Below are 18,372 nucleotides of genomic sequence, written 5' to 3' on the forward strand. Positions count from 1 at the left end.
GCCTACTTTTATTTAGCAAAACTTTATTTTAACAGTTCATATCTTCTCAGAACACTTTAGATATATTTACAAATATAATTTGTGGACATGGCTTGGGTTAGGGTCTGAAAAAGCTATTGATATTCACATTGTAGCCCTGGTCGGTTAGAATGATTGTCATGGCCGACGTAAGGACACATTTGATTAGTTATTATTACTATAAAATAAAAATACAGCCTATTCTCAATCTAAGGCATCCTATTCTACCATCATAGCCACTGAATCATGAGATCAATTAAGAACAGTTGGCTCTGTATTCAGGCCCACAGATGCAGAAAGGGATGGGAATTAAAAAACATAACAGGCCCTGGAACATTTCTAGTATTAAAGCAGCGACTGTCCTGTATTGGTCCGATCTACAGTATCCGTGACTGGATGTGCCAGCGCCACTGCCATTAGCTAAGCACATGTAGACCTGACCAAGGAACAAGCGTTTCATATTGAATAAGTCTACAGCAATCCCCTGCACTTTGAAAAGATAAACGGTTAGTCAAGTCAAGGAGGGGAGATCATTAAAAGCCTGGATGGGAGGAGACCGGAGAGGAGAGAGAACTTTCTTTCCAGAATACACACACACACACACCTCTCGATCAGGACTATACAGTAAAGTTACTTCTTGGTGACAAGTCAACCCCGTGTAATTCATTTTAGAAAGCTTTTCAACCCTTTCAAGAAGTGGAAAACCTCCCACAGTGCAAAGTGTCTTATGTTGTGATGAATAATAAAACTGGTTGCACATGAAAACAAAAAAAGGTTTCTCCTCAGAAAGAGAAGCATGTTAAATGATTAAGGGCTTGTTTGTTTAGTTAAAGTTACATTCTCAAAGCTAAGCTCATGGGTCTAAGTCCAGACATAAGGTATGTAAAATATAAAGCTATTTCAGAGAAACCTTCTGGTTTATTAAATGTGACAGTCAACAGATTTATTATGAAGCAAAAAAACAAAAGGTCCCCAAACCTCTCCGTTTGGCCGATTCAAGCATAGGGAATTCAAGCTTCTCGACATAGATTTGAATGAACCCATAAACGAGACAAGAACAAGACTGACCAAATCGCATTTGCTCCCATCTCCATCATTTAGCGGTAGATTCACTCCGTCACACTGCTGCTATACAGAGAAGCGTGTGGCGCAGTAGTCAGAGTTCATGCTGACCTTCAGACACCATATGACTGCAAACTTTCACACTGTGATAAAGCACTGAAACATTTCCACCCCTCAGTCCACCCCTGTCGGAGACCAAGGCGATTGTCAGAGGTGGTTGGGGGATGAAAGTCAGAACTTCACAAAATGCCCTCAATCAAGGTGCACAGACATCTTCCCTCTACAGTATGAGGATCCCCTGCCCTAGGCTCAGAGTACTGGAGAACAGGAGAGTTTCCTGTAGCCTCCTGGGTAACACCAACCCTTAGTCCCTATCCCTTGGCACTTTGTAAGCATTTGACAGGTATAAGCAATATAATAGCTTCACCTTGTGGAATCGTTACCATATTACTTACACCAATCCAATCTACTAAAGTGCCTAGAGTTCAGGAGACAGGGCTTCATTTAGAACAGAGCATAGGGTAACAGCACTGACTACCCTGGCAAAGGGCACGAGTCTAATAGAACAAACATTTAAATAAAGTAACATCCATTCGCAGAACCCCACCCACAGAAGCATTGGCTCAATACTGATTACATACATAATACAATAACACTTAAATATGAGGAAATATATTTTCCGTATATTGTATATAAACAGACGGCCAAATTATGACACCAATAACTGAAACACTTTTTTTTTTTTTTTTACCAGGAGAAGTAACAGAAGCTTAGTGGAGAAGCACTGGAATTTGTATGGAACGAGCTAGACAGACAGCGAATGTAGGAGACACTCCATACATCTACAGATAGGTCAAAACTGTGTTTTAGCCCTAGAAAAAGGAACTTTGGGCATCGTAGGAGAAAACTTCCAACCATTCAAGTTAGTTTCTGGACTAGTACACCCCTTAGAGAAGAGTGACGTAAAATGAAACTCATGGACCTCGTCTGACTGCAATTAACCAACATACACATTAATCCACTACGGGCTATAGCCATTCATATGGTAAGTGTATAAATTCATGCAGTCATTGCTGGGGGTCAAGTTATACCTCAGCGCTCAGGATGCAATTAAATTCAGAATTGATATGAGTTAGTTAAACATTAAGTCTACATACATGTAAAAACATAACATGTCAAGATCTGAGGACATAAACCCAAAGACCAGGAACCGAAAGTTAACAGCAACAGTTCAAATATTTACTAAATCACCAGCCGTGTCAAATTCCTACATCCTTCAGTTTGTAAATTTGAAATAGTAGGCAACCACCCTCAGCAGTGCCGGAAGAAAACGGAAGCATCCGGTTTTCAGGGGAAAAGCTGAGAAGAGGCGAAGTTTGAAAGCCGTATGCTTTCGGTTTCTTCCGACCCCACTCAGGCATTTATTTTATGCCTGCTACCTTTGGTTAGTAGGCAAAAGTCATTTCATAAAACCATTTGTTTGATTCATAGACCTGAGTGCCCCCTAGTGGCCATAAGGAGAAGAGCAGGAGTGAGGGACTGCTGGGAGATGGCAAGGGAAGGTGGAGGGGCATAGGGGTAAACCATGGGAGAATAGGACCTGGAGAGTTTAAAGGAGAGCAAGGACAAATCCAGAAATCTAGGTCGGATTACAATTTGGGTAGGATGAGATTAGAGTTACATAGTGCCGCTTCTGGTTTGGGAACCGGCAAGTCATAACACACGTGTCAATACTCCCTTATCCACTGGAGATACTTAGCGCTCATGTAGGCAGACCCTGAGAGACTACAATACCCAGGTTCCCCAGCCCACCAATCAGTACTAGAGTTTCCTGACTCACTTATGACACGAGAAGTAATGAACTCATAGCGATCATAGAGCAAAGTGTTATGTACATAAATCCTGGAATATTCTCAAACCAGCAATTACATTTAACAAAGACAACAAAATTAATAAATTACGTTGCACACCCTGCACAACACTTAAAAAACAACAGTATGAACAAAACAACATTTAAAAAATAACCAAGTGTCAACTGTTATAGGTATGGGAGGATGAGAGCCCTTGAAGTGAGCACATTGAAGGAGGAATAGAGATTTTCCCCTGAAGCTTTGTTTCTCTTTTTAGATTTTCTTTTCATGTGGTGGGGGTGCAAAGTTAGCGTTCTGGGAGTCCCTGTCCCCCCCTCAACCCCTGTGCTCTTCCTCTGGCTGAGGGCGGGTGTGTACGTGGAGGGGGTAAGGGGGTCTGGAGCTCAGCTGGACAAGAACTCTGGAAGTGCAATATTCACAGGCCTCTGAAGTGAGAGCTGCAGCCTCACATCTCTAGAGAGAGAAAGACACAGAGAACAAGTGTCAATATTTGACATCCACAAAGCAATTCACTTTTCTATACAACATGTGCAGTACAGTAACAATAAATCAACTATACAAACAATTGTTTCCAAAATAACTCTCACACCTGACAGGGCTTCAATGGGCTGACTGGAGGGGTGGAGGGTGGCCACGGGGGTCACCTTGTCCTCGAAGGCCACCCTGGGTCCATTGGGGGCCCCGTCACAGTCGATGAGGCCCTGGTTGCGGCCGTCAGCATCGATGAGGGGACGGCTCTTGGAGTTGACGCCCAGGTCAATTAATTCCTCGAAGCTCCAGGGGCCAGGCTTACCGTTCAGCCCCGGGGACAGCTTGTTAGAGTCCTCGTTCAGGAACTCTGAGCCCCCCACTAAATGAACCTTAGGCACTGGACTGGAGAGAGAGGGAGTGAATGAAAGATGCCTATAGCCAAAAATAATCCTATATCATTGTGTCTAGAGCATTTGGGAGTGGTATACCTTGTGTGGGTGTGTGTGTCATACCTCACAGCCAGAGGCCCCTCAGCGGAGGTTCTGTTGTTCTCCTTGTCGTCTGCCTCCGGTATCCCGTTCACGCATCCCAACGGCTCCTCCCGCACTCCCATTGGTTCGCTGCGGGCCAGTCCACGCTCCAGGTCGTCCGTCTCCAAGGCAATATCTCCGGGCTGGGTTGACTCATCATCTGCGGGGACAAATAAGCAGATGGCAGATGACTCAATATGCACACTCACAAAGAGGAGTGGTGTCTGTGCAAACAGACAAGTCAATCACATACAGTGTATGCACTAGGGATGTGGCACCTGGACAATTTTTCTTAAAGTTTCAACTGCCATTTTTGTATCTGCCCATTAAAACCAAGACAAATTCATCAAAAGTTTTGTCAATTCACAACAATCTATCAGTATAGGCAGGTCAGCCACCAGACAGTCAGAATGTGTACTAGGCCTATCTATCAGTATAGGCAGGTCAGCCACCAGACAGTCAGAACCGTGCACTAGGCCTATCTATCAGTATAGCCAGGTCAGCCACCAGACAGTCAGAACCGTGCACTCTGCCTATCTATCAGTATAATCAGGTCAGCCACTAGACAGTCAGAACCGTGCACTAGGCCTATCTATCAGTATAAGCAGGTCAGCCACCAGACAGTCAGAACCGTGCACTAGGCCTATCTATCAGTATAAGCAGGTCAGCCACCAGACAGTCAGAACCGTGCACTAGGCCTATCTATCAGTATAAGCAGGTCAGCCACCAGACAGTCAGAACCGTGCACTAGGCCTATCTATCAGTATAAGCAGGTCAGCCACCAGACAGTCAGAATGTGTACTAGGCCTATCTATCAGTATAGGCAGGTCAGCCACCAGACAGTCAGAACCGTGCACTAGGCCTATCTATCAGTATAGCCAGGTCAGCCACCAGACAGTCAGAACCGTGCACTCTGCCTATCTATCAGTATAATCAGGTCAGCCACTAGACAGTCAGAACCGTGCACTAGGCCTATCTATCAGTATAAGCAGGTCAGCCACCAGACAGTCAGAACCGTGCACTAGGCCTATCTATCAGTATAAGCAGGTCAGCCACCAGACAGTCAGAACCGTGCACTAGGCCTATCTATCAGTATAAGCAGGTCAGCCACCAGACAGTCAGAACCGTGCACTAGGCCTATCTATCAGTATAAGCAGGTCAGCCACCAGACAGTCAGAACCGTGCACTAGGCCTATCTATCGGCAATCAAAAGCTGTATCCCACAATTTCATTGCTTGCAATGTCCAAGCCGCACTGCTTCTTTACACAGCGTGCATCCAACCAGGAAGCCAGCCGCACCAATGTGTCTGAGGAAACACTGAACCTGGCAACCTGGTCAGCGTGCACTGCGCCCGGCCCGCCACAGGAGTCGCTAGTGTGCGATGAGACAAGATATCCCTACCGGCCAACCCCTCCCTAACCCGGACGACGCTAGGCCAATTGTGCGTCGCCTCATGGACCTCCTGGTCGCGGCCGGCTGCAACAGAGCCTGGGCTCAAACACAGAGTCTCTGGTGGCACAGCTAGCACTGAGATGCAGTGCCTTAGACCACTGCGCCACACGGGAGGCCCTGGCTAGGATATTCTATGTGCAAAAGACCGAAGACTGAACACACACACTAGCATCATTAGCAAAGAGAGGAAGCGGCAAAGCAAGAGGTTTCACTCTTGCCAAAATCTGTCCAAAAAAGTCTTATTTTGGACCTGAGCTTGTCACCTGCTTTCCCGCCTTTGGGACAACAAATCCCATTGTTAGGGTGGAGACATGAGTGTCTCATCATCATATACAGAACTCTGGCCAAGAGCAGGCGAGCCAGGGTAAGAGAGAGGGACGAGTGGGCAGGCAGAAAGAATGTCTAGGAAATCTGTGTCTCACAATGTCTTGATTTTCTTGCCTTGCAAATTCACCAAAGTAGCCTAACATTGGCCCCTTCCACTGTTTTTATTGAAAGGACAACATTCCCCAGGCCTTCATAGCCAACCATCTAGTTAGGCTATAACACAGAAATCAAGATGTTATAATAATATGATAACTGCATTGTGATTTAAATTTGGTATACAAAAAAAATTTCATGATAAGGATCCCAACTTTGTTTAAACGTTCACACCCCTAACACACGCTAGAGCTGGGATGACATACTGAAAATGATTAACAACGACCACTTACCAAAGGCATTTTTTACTGATATCGATAACTGGGATAAATAGCCTATACCAGAGAAATGTGAAGTTTGAAATGAAAGAAGACTGATAATTTGGGAAATTTCTAACAAGACAGTTGATGGTTACATCTAAAGTAGCAGTAGTAGCAAGTACTCATTAAAGTTAATTGTTCTATTTATAGCTATAACTCAGTCCATTTATGGGATTTTTGCCCATACTGCCCAGCTGTCTCACACACACACACCGTTGTGTCAAAGGGATGGTTAAGTGAGGACAATTACCCTTGGTTTCGACACAGTTGGTTTCTTCTTCGCCCTCCTCCTCTCCCTCTTCATCCTGTATGTCTTTCTCATCCTCATCCTCATCCTCATCATCTCCTCCCTACACAGGACACATGGACAGAGCGCCAGTTAAAATATCTATCAACTAGTATGTGGGAGGATTACTGGATGTTTTAATCCAGCTGATTTGGCTATTGTGGAAAGCACAGTTTCCCATGGAGATATCAGAGCTTGAGAAATGTGAACTCCCCTTTTCTTGGTCTCCTTTTCTGGTTCTCTTCATGATCTCCTCAATTCTCTGCAAGTCGAAAAGCAACAGTGAGATTCACGTGAACAATTTCTGGCAAATTACACCCTGCAGACATGCTCAATGTAAAACAAGTTATAAAATGGTTGAATGGTTGGGCTGCCTTTACATTCAAGTGTTGGTATACAGGGAGTGGATGCAGGTGCTATTTTCACTGAGTGCACATGATGAACAGGTTACTGAAACATCCAGTCAACGCATGCAGTGTGTATGATCAAGCATGCATGATGTGATGGTGATTCTCCACCCACCTTCTTCCTCTCCATGCGTTCCTTATGGTTCTGGGCCATTACCCTCTCCCTCTCAATGCGGAACTTCTCTGCATCAATTGCAGCCTGAGCCTCCGCCTCTTCACGCTGCGATTGGACAAACAGGTGGTCAATCACAAGCAACCAACCAAACTATAAAATGACATCAACAACACTGTCAATGTGTGTGTCCCTACCTCTTTCTGTAGCTCAGCCTGTCTCCCGGCCTCCTCAGCCTCAAGTCTCTCACGGTCTGCCTCGGCCATGAGAGCGTCCTCCTCCTCCTTTTTCTTCTTCTCCTCCGCTAGCCTCCTCTCCTCCTCCAGGCGTTTCAACCGTGCCTCCTCGGCCAAGCGTTTCTCCTCCTCCTTCCTCAGCCTGTAGATAGGATAGGAAAGGTCAATGCCCCCATCCCACAGAAAGATGGAGACCACCTGAAAGTGTTCTAGCAGCATGCCTCCTTACTTCTCCTCCTCCTCTCTCAGTACTCGGAGTGCCTCTTCTCTCTCCTTCTTCTCCCGTGCCAGACGGCGGTTCTCGGCAAGGATCATGGCGGCCTCGGCTGCAGAGTTGGTGCCCGCCATGGACTTCTCTGAGAGACCGATAGGAGCCACACAGGAGGTTAGTAAATGTATTGTTTCATTAAAAGGAAAAATCCACCCAAAACCATTGCTTTAATTTAGAGTGTTAAATGACACTAATGTGTGAGAACAATATTTCTTGTGAACAAATGTTTCATTTCGGCATTATAATGAAGGCTGGTAGCAACAAGGAGAATTGTTGTGGATATCGGTTGCAGCTCAAATCGACTACAAAATCCACAATGCAATGTTCTCTCTATGGGCTGGCTGGCTATCTAGCTAGAAAACATAGCTACACACAAATTCGAAAGACAATATCAGCATGCAAAGTAGCTAGTTAGCTTTCATGAAATGACCCAGGGAATTGATAAATCACTCAGATACACATGAAAACATGAAATGACCCAGGGAATTGATAAATCACTCAGATACACATGAAAACATGAAATGACCCAGGGAATTGATAAATCACTCAGATGCACTAAAACCACAAAACGTTAAAAATGAGTGAACCTTTGACATAACCAAGCCACAACATAATAACCACACAGCAGCCACAGCACTACTACAGAGTACACACACACAGACACAGACACTGTGGCTGCTGGTCATAAAAATATATACTGCCCATTGGGAGCAGTGAGGGCCTTCAGCGCACACACACACACAATCCATTAACCCTCTCCTTAACTATCTCCTAATGAGTTATACAGTAGTAGTACAGGACTCCAACCAGAAGGGGGTACTAGACCTCTAGGGCTAACAGCATGGAACTACAGCTGGTTCACAGAGCATTTACAGCTCCACACTAAGCTGCTGCTGGGGCTGCCATGTCTCTTTCCCTTGCTAATGAACCGCACAGGAGCCCACTAATACACTGTGTTGAAACAGCTATTAAGCCATAGATCAGGGTTCCCCAACTGGCAGGCCACGGGTTTTTATTTGGCCCTCTGTTGGACATATGTATATTTCTTTTATACCAGGAAATCAGGTCCAAGTTAATTTAATTTGGGAAATCTCTTAAAGTATTTCCATGTATAACAGAGATCATATACATACATATGATATCTGTTTGGGCTTCTTGCGGTCAATTTGCAGTCAACAAATAATTTATAATTATGTTCTGGCCCCCAATCCATCCACTCAACAAAATAAATATGCTGCTGAATCTAGTTGATGATCACTGCCATAAATCATTTAGATACATCCGGATAGAGGACAGAGCAGAGGCTGATGCTCTTTATGGGAACTCAGTAATACAATACAGGGTTTCCAACACACTGCCTCAGAGGCTTACAGTATAGGCTCCCTCTCTCCTTATTCGAAGAAAGTGAGTCTCAGAAGACTGAGATTGTCAGCATTGGTTCTTGATTAATCTGAGCTCGGCAAAGTCCTTACTTAAGTGAGATTTCAGCCTTATGTCATGACTGTGGTACTAACAGATGGAAATAGCTAACTCAGCTCAGAGAGAAAGGCCATCTCAGTGAGGTTGTAGGTTCTCTTTGCTCACCTTCCTTGTCTTTGGTCTTAGTGGAGGATGTGGGAGCAGGAGTCTGTGTTGAGCTGGTCTGGGGGGGGCTCTGGGGACTGGGGGGGCCACAGCCTGGATGGGACACAGGTCCTTTGGCTTGGAGTCTTTCTTCCGCAGGGTGGGGGGGCCGGTCGGGGTGAGGGCCGGTCTCTGGATGGGTGGTGGCTTGGCCGAGCTGGGCTGAGGGGATGGGGGCTTGGCCGAACTGGGTTGAGGGGACGGGGGGCGATGTTTGGTACCTCCGGGTGACGGGGGACGGTTACGGGTGCTTTGCCTGTAGAGGGGAGACAAGATTTGATAGTTTTATCAACTATCCAACAAATCTAAACTATTTCATAGTACACAATTTAACAAGAAACATCTAATATTGTTTAATATCCAATATTGTTAACACATTTTCTGGGGGAGAGCTGTGATGTCTTACTTTGCTGCACTGGGGGAGGGGGTTCTTTTGCTGGCGGGGAGGGTGGCAGGGGAGGGCGAGCGGTGGCGTCCCGCGATGTTGGAGGGCGAGGCGGGGCGCTTCCCTCCGGGCGACGAGAACCGTTTCTCCTTCTGTCGTTCCACAAAGAGAGAGGCAATTCAGTCCATTACGTCATCCGGCTAGGGTATCCTTAACATAACACATTGGATTAACACTAGAACAGCAACCCTTCATGAGAATACAGTGAACCAGTAGAAGTGGATCGATAACATGGAATGACCAGATAGCACTTGATCCATGACACAGACAGTCTCCCCATGTGGTCTCAGAGTGTGTCCCCCCCTACTGCAGCACACAGCAGGCTTTAAATAACAGCACAGGTGTGGGCAAGTCTGATTCAAATATATCCATTTATAAAAAGCCCGTACCACAAGAGGGGTAATGCTGACCGGCACAACAAGGACACCCACACCTGGTAACACAGAGGGTCACACACATAAACTGACATGCATGCCAAACTTAGGAGGTGTGTGTGTACAGCTATAACTATTTAATCAGGGTTTATCTTAACACTGCTTAGTAAAAGAGCAGGGTAAATTTAGTTCTAAACTGTTTGCTTCTAGTGGGGTAGAAATTAGAGGTCGACCGATTACTCGGAATGGCTGATTATTTAGGACCAATTTCAAGATTTCATAACAATCGGTAATCGGCATTTTTGGACACCGATTATCGCCCGATTATGTTGCAATTCACGATGAGATTGCGTGCCAGGCTGACCACCTGTTATGTGAGTGCAGGCAGGGAGGAGCCATGGTAAGTTGCTAGCTTGCATTAAACTTATCTTATAAAAAAACAATCAATGTTGACTAGAGGTTGACCGATTATGATTTTTCAACGCCGATACCGATTATTGGAGGACCAAAAAAGCAGACACTGAATAATAAATGTATTTGTAATAATGACAATTACAACACTACTGAATTAACACTTATTTTAACTTAATATAATACATCAATAGAAATCTATTTAGCCTCAAATAATGAAACATGTTCAATTTGGTTTAAATAATGCAAAAACAAAGTGTTGGAGAAAAAAGTAAAAGTGCAATATGCGCCATGTAAGAAAGCTAACGTTTAAGTTCCTTGCTCAGAACATGAGAACATATGAAAGCTGGTGGTTCCTTTTAACATGAGTCTTCAATATTCCCAGGTAAGGTTTTAGGTTGTAGTTATTATAGGAATTACAGGACTATTTCTCACTATACGATTTGTATTTCATATATATTTGACTATTGGATGTTCTTATAGGCACTTTAGTATTGCCAGTGTAACAGTATAGCTTCCATCCCTCTCCTCGCCGCTACCTGGGCTCGAACCAGGGACACATCGACAACAGCCACCCTCGATGCAGCATTACCCATGCAGAGCAAGGGGAACAATTACTCCAAGTCTCAGAGCGAGTGACATTTGAAACGCTATTAGCGCGCATCTCACTAACTAGCTAGCCATTTCACATCGGTTACACCAGCCTCATCTCGGGAGTTGATAGGTTTGAAGTCACAAACAGCACAATGCTTGAAGCATTGCGAAGAGCTGCTGGCAAAACGCATGAAAATACTGTTTGAATGAATGTTTACGAGCCTGCTGGTGCCTACCACCGCTCAGTCAGACTGCTCTATCAAATCATAGACTTTATAACATAATAACACACAGAAATAGGAGCCGTAGGTCATTAAAATGGTTGAATCCGCAAACTATCATTCAGAAAACAAAACGTTTATTATTTCAGTGAAATACGGAACAGTTACGTATTTTATCTAACGGATGGCATCCAGAAGTCTAAATATTCCTGTTAAAATAATGACAATGTAATTACAAATAAATGTTTAAAAAAAAAAATGTTTTTTTGTTGTTGAAATCGGACGATTTCGGTATCGTTTTTTTTGGTCCTCCAATAATCGGTATCGGCATTGAAAAATCATTATCAGTCGACCTCTAATACATACACCAACCAGAAGCCATGGATTACAGGCAACATCCGCATTGAGCTACAGGGCAGAGCTGCCGCTTCCAAGGAGCGGGATTCTAACCCGGATGCTTATAAGAAATCCTGTTACGTCTTCTGACAAACCATCAACCAGGCAAAGAGTCAATACAGGACTAACATTGAATCGTACTACACCGGCTCCGACGCTCGTCGGATGTGGCAGGGCTGGCAAATGTGAGCAAGACCTTTAACTTCTTATGGCTGGGGGGGCAGTATTGAGTAGCTTGGATGAATAAGGTACCCAGAGAAAACTGCCTGCTACTCAGGCCCAGAAGCTAAGATATGCATTTTTTTTTAAAAGTCTGACACAGTGGTTGCATTAAGGAGAAGTACATCTTTAAACAGGTCAACATTCACAAGGCCGCAGGGCCAGATGGATTACCAGGACGTGATTTCCAAGCATGCGCTGACCAACTGGCAAGTGCATTCACTGACATTTTCAACCTGTCCCTGACAGTCTGTAATACCAACATGTTTCAATCAGACCACCATAGTCCCTGTGCCCAAGAACACTAAGGTAACCTGCCTTATTGACTATCGACCCGTAGCCCTCACGTCTGCAGCCATGAAGTGCTTTGAAAGGCAGGTCATGGCTCACATCAACACCATTATGCTAGAAACCAAAGACCCACTTCAATTTGCATACCACCCAACAGATCCACAGATGATGCACTCTATTGCACTCCCCACTGCCCTTTCCCACCTGGACAAAAGGAACTCCTACGTGAGAATGCTATTCATTGACTACAAGCTCAGCGTTCAACACCATAGTGCCCTTAAAAGCACATCACTAAGCTAAGGACTGGGACTAAACACCTGCCTCTGCAACTGGATCCTGGACTTCCTGACTGGCTGCCCCCAGGTGGTAAGGGTAGGTAACAACATCTGCGACGCTGATTCTCAATACTTGGGGCGTGCTCAGTCCCGCACTCCCTGTTCACTCATGACTGCAAGGACAACAGTGGTAGGCCTGATCACCGACAATGATGAGACAGCCTATAGGGAGGAGGTCAGAGACCTGGCCGTGTGGTGCCAGGATAACAACCTATCCCTCAACGTGATCAAGACAAAGGAGAGGATTGTGGACTACAGGAAAAAGGAGGACCGAGCACACCCCCATTCTCATCGATAGGGCTGTAAAGGAGCAGGTCGAGAGCTTCAACTTCCTTGGTGTCCACAACAACACCAACAAACTAACATAGTCCAAGCACACCAAGACAGTCGTGAAGAGGGCACAAAAAACCTATTCCCCCTCAGGAGACTGAAAAGATTTGGCATGAGTCCTCAGATCCTCAAAAAGTTATACAGCTGCACCATTGAGAGCATTCTGACTGGTTGCTTCACTGCCTGGTACGGCAACTGCTCAGCCTCCGACGGCAAGGCATTACAGAGTGTAGTGCAAACGCCCCAGTACATCACTGGGGCCAAGATTCCTGCCATCCAGGACCTCTATACCAGGCAGTGTCAGAGGAAGGCCCTAAAAATTGTCAAAGACTCCAGCCACCCTAGTCAGAGTGTTCTCTCTGCTACCGCACAGCGGTACCGGTGCGCCACGTCCAAAAGGCTTCTTAACAGCTTCTACCCCCAAGCGTTAAGACTCCCGAACAGCTCAAAGGGCTACCCTCTTTTACACCACTGCTACTCTTACTATCTATGCATAGTCACTTTAATAACTCCACCTACTGTACATGTACATATTACATTGACTCTGTACCGGTACCCCCTGTATATAGCCTTGCTACTGTTATTTTACTGCTGCTCTAATGATTTGTTATTTAATTATTTTTTTTGCTTACCACTTACTTTTCTTAAAACTGCATTGTTGGTTAAGGGCTTGTAAGTAAGCATTTCACTGTAAGATCTATCTATACCTGTTGTATTCTGCTCATGTGACAAATACAATTTAATTTGATAGGCCCAGGGTGTTGCCTGCGCCGTCTGTCTGTCCTGATCTGCATGGCCTGAACCAGCCACAGCCAGCCACTCCAACTGTACTCTGCCTGTTGTGGGCTCCTTTGTCTGTCTGTGACAAAGGCGCTCCTTCATATCCATGGAGGACCATGGAGAAAGGACAGAGGGCGAGAGAGCCAGGCAGTGGAGGACACTGAACGAATCAAAGCTTGCCTCAGGCTGCATGGAACATGTCTCGAGGCTAACATGACGCTGCTAATGCCCAATGAACCTACTTGGGGGCTAAAACACTTGAATGAAGTAGTGGCATCCTCGTCTTACTGAATTGTTTGGTAAACATCTCTAATGCAACAAGAGTGAAAGAAGCATTTCTCTAGTGAATAATGGTCTTCTCCCAAATGGACAATGAAGGTATTCAATGTAATTCCGGGAAAGACAACCCACATACCTTTACATGATCTACATTTCCACTGTCTCCTTCATTTATTTTTTATGACCTGGGAGGGGACTGTACTTGCTAACAACACAAAAACTATGCATGCATAGCCGACTGCTAAGTCACTAAAATTGAAACCTAATCATTAACCTCGGGTGTAGGGGGCAGTATTTTGATGTTTGGATGAAAAACGTACCCAAATGCATGCATAGCCGACTGCTAAGTCACTAAAATTGAAACCTAATCATTAACCTCGGGTGTAGGGGGCAGTATTTTGATGTTTGGATGAAAAACGTACCCAAATTAAACTGCCTATTTCTCAGGCCCAGAATCTAGAATATGCATATAATTGTCAGATTAGGATAGAAAACTCTAAAGTTTCAAAAACTGTCAAAATATTGTCTGTGAGTATAACAGAACTGATATTGCAGGCAAAAACCTGAAGAAAATCCAACCAGGAAGTGCTGTTTTTCCTAAAAACCTCTGTTCCATTGCATGCCTTCCCTCCATTTAAAGGGATATCAACTAGATTCATTTTCTTATGGTTTCCACATGGTGTGAACAAGTCTTTAGACAGTTTCAGGCTTTTATTCTGAAAAATGAGCAGGAACGATCACATCGTCAGTGGAAGGCTGGGTGCCAGCGGTGTTTTGCATGCGCGAGCAGCTTGGAACAGACATTTTCTCTCTCACCCCTATTGAGAAAGCTACAGTCCGGTTGAAATATTATCGATTATTTATTGTAAAAGGATTGATTCTAAAAAAAACTGATATGTTTCTACGAACTTTACGGATACTATTTGGAATTTGTCTGCGCCGTTGTGACCGCTTGAGCCTGTGGATTTCTGAACATAACCTCCATTTGGTTGGCGCGTTTTTGGATTGAAAAATAATCTTTATGGAACAAAAGTAACATTTACTGTGTAACTGGGAGTCTCCTGAGTGCAAACATCTGAAGATCAAAGGTAAGAGATTAATTTGCTGCTAGCTGTTTGTAATGTTTTGCCTGCTGAGAGAGATGTCCTAACATAAACGCTTGGATAGCTTTCACCGAAAAGCTTTTTTGAAATCTGACACGCCATGTGGATTAACATCAAGCTAAGCTGTGTTTTGCTATATTGCGAATTCATGAAAAAAATAAAATTGTAATTCAATTTGGCGTTCTGCAATTCAGCGGATGTTGATGAAAATGATCCCGCTAACGGGATGGGTGCACCAAGAAGTTAACAGGTTGTCATCATGCACATGAACACATTAGTTCTAAGTGCTCTACGTTTGCACCACTCCACTAATTCGGTGTCTTCCATTTGTCCATTCTATCAATGCTAATTCTATGTCTTCTAGATTCATGACGTCTCACCAGTGAGGGGTTCAGTTGGTCTGCCGAGGCAGAGGTGGGCAGGGTGGCGCTCTTCTGCCGGTCGATGCTGCGGCTGCGCACAGGTCCTCGCTGCATCAGGTGCAGGGGGCTGGGCGAGGCTGAACGAGGACACAGGTGACACTCTGGTAAAGGACACAGTCATCGTAGCGCAGGGAAACCAGCCAATTGGAGCACGGGTAGAAGCAGCCGAGTTGGGTGAGCAAAGCAGAGGCGTGGGGGGAAAAAAAAGAGAGCGATGGAGAGAAAGAGAGGGAGTAGAAAGAGAGGAAGACAATGGTTTGGGGGATAAGAGCACAAAACAACCTATTGTAAGATTATGGTAGCACGCAGTTGGTTGTTGAAGCATTGGGGATAAACTGGAAGTGGAAGGGCTGGAGGGTGGAGCCAGAGAGGGGCAAGGACAGACAGACTGGCACCCCCTGATTGGTGCCAAAGCTCCGGTGCTGCTCATAGCAAAACACATCGACAACACGGCAATGAGCACATCGCCACAGCAGACACTGAACACAGCACACATACAACCCACCACCGTCACAAAATCATCACATCAAAGCAGAAAACGCTGGCCAGCGCTCACACACACACATTAGTCTATAAACACCCTAAACCATCACTATCCAATAGCAACACTCAAGCACGCTGGAGGAGTGCATTCATTTCTAGTATTCATTCATGGTGATGGGTGGGAAAAGAATTGGTAGTTACATGTCGGGTTATACATTTAGAGAGAGCGAGAGATATATAGCAATATTGTTTTTGACAATGTCACAATAATTTTGCTCTAATGGCTGGACCTGCACCAAAACTCCAGTATATATATTTTTTTGAGCCAAATTGTTTATCACTTTTATTTCCATGACTAATCAAAACTTGTTTTCTCATGGCTTGCTTGAATCTGCAGCAGACTTATGGTGAGAAAATGTTTAGAATATCGAATCACAGTACATATGGAATCGTGAAAATCACAATATACTGTATATCATATCGGCACTTAAGTATTGTGATAATATGGTATCATGAGGTCCCTTGCAAAAATTCCCGTCCCTATTCAATCATATTCTTTGTTTCATCTGGTCATTTCAGGCTTTCTAGCATTTTCTGTTTTTTAAAAGACAGAGTTTTAGGGGCTTAGTCTAGTATGCCAATGCCACACACAATATTATATCCAGCTTGAATCCAATCCAAATTAAAAACCCAAAAGTTGAATAGGACAAATCCTTCACAGAGAATGATGTACGTCAGCCACAACCCTGTGTATTCCAGTTGCTAGCCCGTCTAGAAGGGTGCTAATGAGTAAGTCTTTCATACAGAGTCAGTGTAAGCTGCTGGTCTGTGGTTTGAGACTCTAGTTCTTAATACCGTCTAGCAAGTCTCCAGCTCCCTGGGTTCATTGACCAGTTACCAGCACAAACATTCAATCTCTTAGGGAAACCAGCTGCGCGCTGCACTGGGCCCACAAGAAAGTAGCTTAGTGCAAAGCCACCCAGCATGAACTCTGATTCCCAAGGCTCCTCAGACACTGAACCAGCTCCCAGACAAGACTCTACACACACACCCCAGCCAATTGTGTCTGAGCTGTGAGTGCATGTGAGCAGATCCTGCACCTGTATGTGTGGTGCCCATCTACATATGTATGCATAACTTTGTGATCTCAAGTGTACTTTTACTGGATAGCACATTCTGTTCAAGACATGAACCCCTGAGCAAGCAGGCCCCATCAACAGTGATATAGACACCGCTGGGCTACAGCCTTTAGACACCGCTGGGCTACAGCCTTTAGACACCGCTGGGCTACAGCCTTTAGACACCGCTGGGCTACAGCCTTTAGACACCGCTGGGCTACAGCCTTTAGACACCGCTGGGCTACAGCCTTTAGACACCGCTGGGCTACAGCCTTTAGACACCGCTGGGCTACAGCCTTTAGACACCGCTGGGCTACAGCCTTTAGACACCGCTGGGCTACAGCCTTTAGACACCGCTGGGCTACAGCCTTTAGACACCGCTGGACAACCACCAGAAGAAAAAAAAAATCACCAGAAAAGGGCCAGTTTTCTTCAAAGGATTTGCCCAGCCAGTAGTAGGGACCTGGGCTAGGGATATACGTCTATACAGCTAGAGACATAGTAGGGAACTGGGCTATAGATATACATCTATACAGATAGGGACATAGTAGGGACCTGGGCTAGAGATATATGTCTATACAGCTAGGGTCATAGCAGGGACTTGGGCTAGAGATATACGTCTATACAGCTAGGGACATAGTAGGGACCTGGGCTAGAGATATACGTCTATACAGCTAGGGACATAGCAGGGACCTGGGCTAGATATATACGTCCATACAGCTAGGGATATAGCAGGGACCTGGGCTAGAGATATACGTCTATACAGCTAGGGACATAGTAGGGACCTGGGCTAGAGATATACGTCTATACAGCTAGGGACATAGCAGGGACCTGGGCTAGAGATATACATCTATACAGCTAGGGACATAGTAGGGACTTGGGCTAGAGATATACATCTATACAGCTAGGGACATAGCAGGGACCTGGGCTAGAGATATACATCTATACAGCTAGAGACATAGCAGGGACCTGGGCTAGATATATACGTCTATACAGCTATAGACATAGCAGGGACCTGGGCTATAGATATATACGTCTATACAGCTAGAGACATAGCAGGGACCTGGGCTAGAGATATATGTCTATACAGCTAGGGACATAGCAGGGACCTGGGCTAGATATATGTCTATACAGCTAGGGACATAGTAGGGCTCTTGGCTAGAGAGATATATGTCTATACAGCTAGAGATATATGTCTATACAGCTAGGGACATAGCAGGGACCTGGGCTAGAGAGATATATGTCTATACAGCAAGGGACATAGTAGGGCTCTGGGCTAGAGAGATATATGTCTATACAGCTAGGGGCATAGTAGGGACCTTGGGTGGGTGTTTTATAGCTATTAACTGGTGATGTAATGGGGGCAGGGGTGTGGATTGAGGTGGAATTATCTTATACTGTATCTAGTGATATAATGGAGGACAGCAGTGGGGTGGGTCCCTGTGCGTTGCTGGGTCCTCACTCTCTACAGGGGGTCTCCTCTGTGGGGGT

At 45.1% G+C, this 18,372-nt stretch overlaps 1 protein-coding gene across 1 annotated transcript in view; it reads right to left on the minus strand.

Annotated features, from left to right (window-relative positions):
• Positions 1-6: 6 nt before the first annotated feature.
• LOC124011058 (ensconsin-like) overlaps positions 7-18,372 on the minus strand; it is a 50,707-nt gene continuing 32,341 nt past the window's right edge. Inside the window, exons 9-19 of the mRNA XM_046324031.1 lie at positions 15,239-15,381; positions 9,487-9,617; positions 9,042-9,336; positions 7,416-7,540; positions 7,148-7,328; positions 6,954-7,058; positions 6,646-6,693; positions 6,396-6,495; positions 3,911-4,112; positions 3,541-3,824; positions 7-3,404 (exon numbers count right to left, since the gene is read on the minus strand). Of these exons, the coding sequence (XP_046179987.1) occupies positions 3,397-3,404; positions 3,541-3,824; positions 3,911-4,112; positions 6,396-6,495; positions 6,646-6,693; positions 6,954-7,058; positions 7,148-7,328; positions 7,416-7,540; positions 9,042-9,336; positions 9,487-9,617; positions 15,239-15,381 (1,622 nt within the window). The 3' untranslated portion in view covers positions 7-3,396. The remainder of the gene's footprint in view (positions 3,405-3,540; positions 3,825-3,910; positions 4,113-6,395; positions 6,496-6,645; positions 6,694-6,953; positions 7,059-7,147; positions 7,329-7,415; positions 7,541-9,041; positions 9,337-9,486; positions 9,618-15,238; positions 15,382-18,372) is intronic.

This window comes from Oncorhynchus gorbuscha, linkage group LG23, assembly GCF_021184085.1.
Source record: "Oncorhynchus gorbuscha isolate QuinsamMale2020 ecotype Even-year linkage group LG23, OgorEven_v1.0, whole genome shotgun sequence".
NCBI classification, from domain to species: Eukaryota; Metazoa; Chordata; class Actinopteri; order Salmoniformes; family Salmonidae; genus Oncorhynchus; species Oncorhynchus gorbuscha.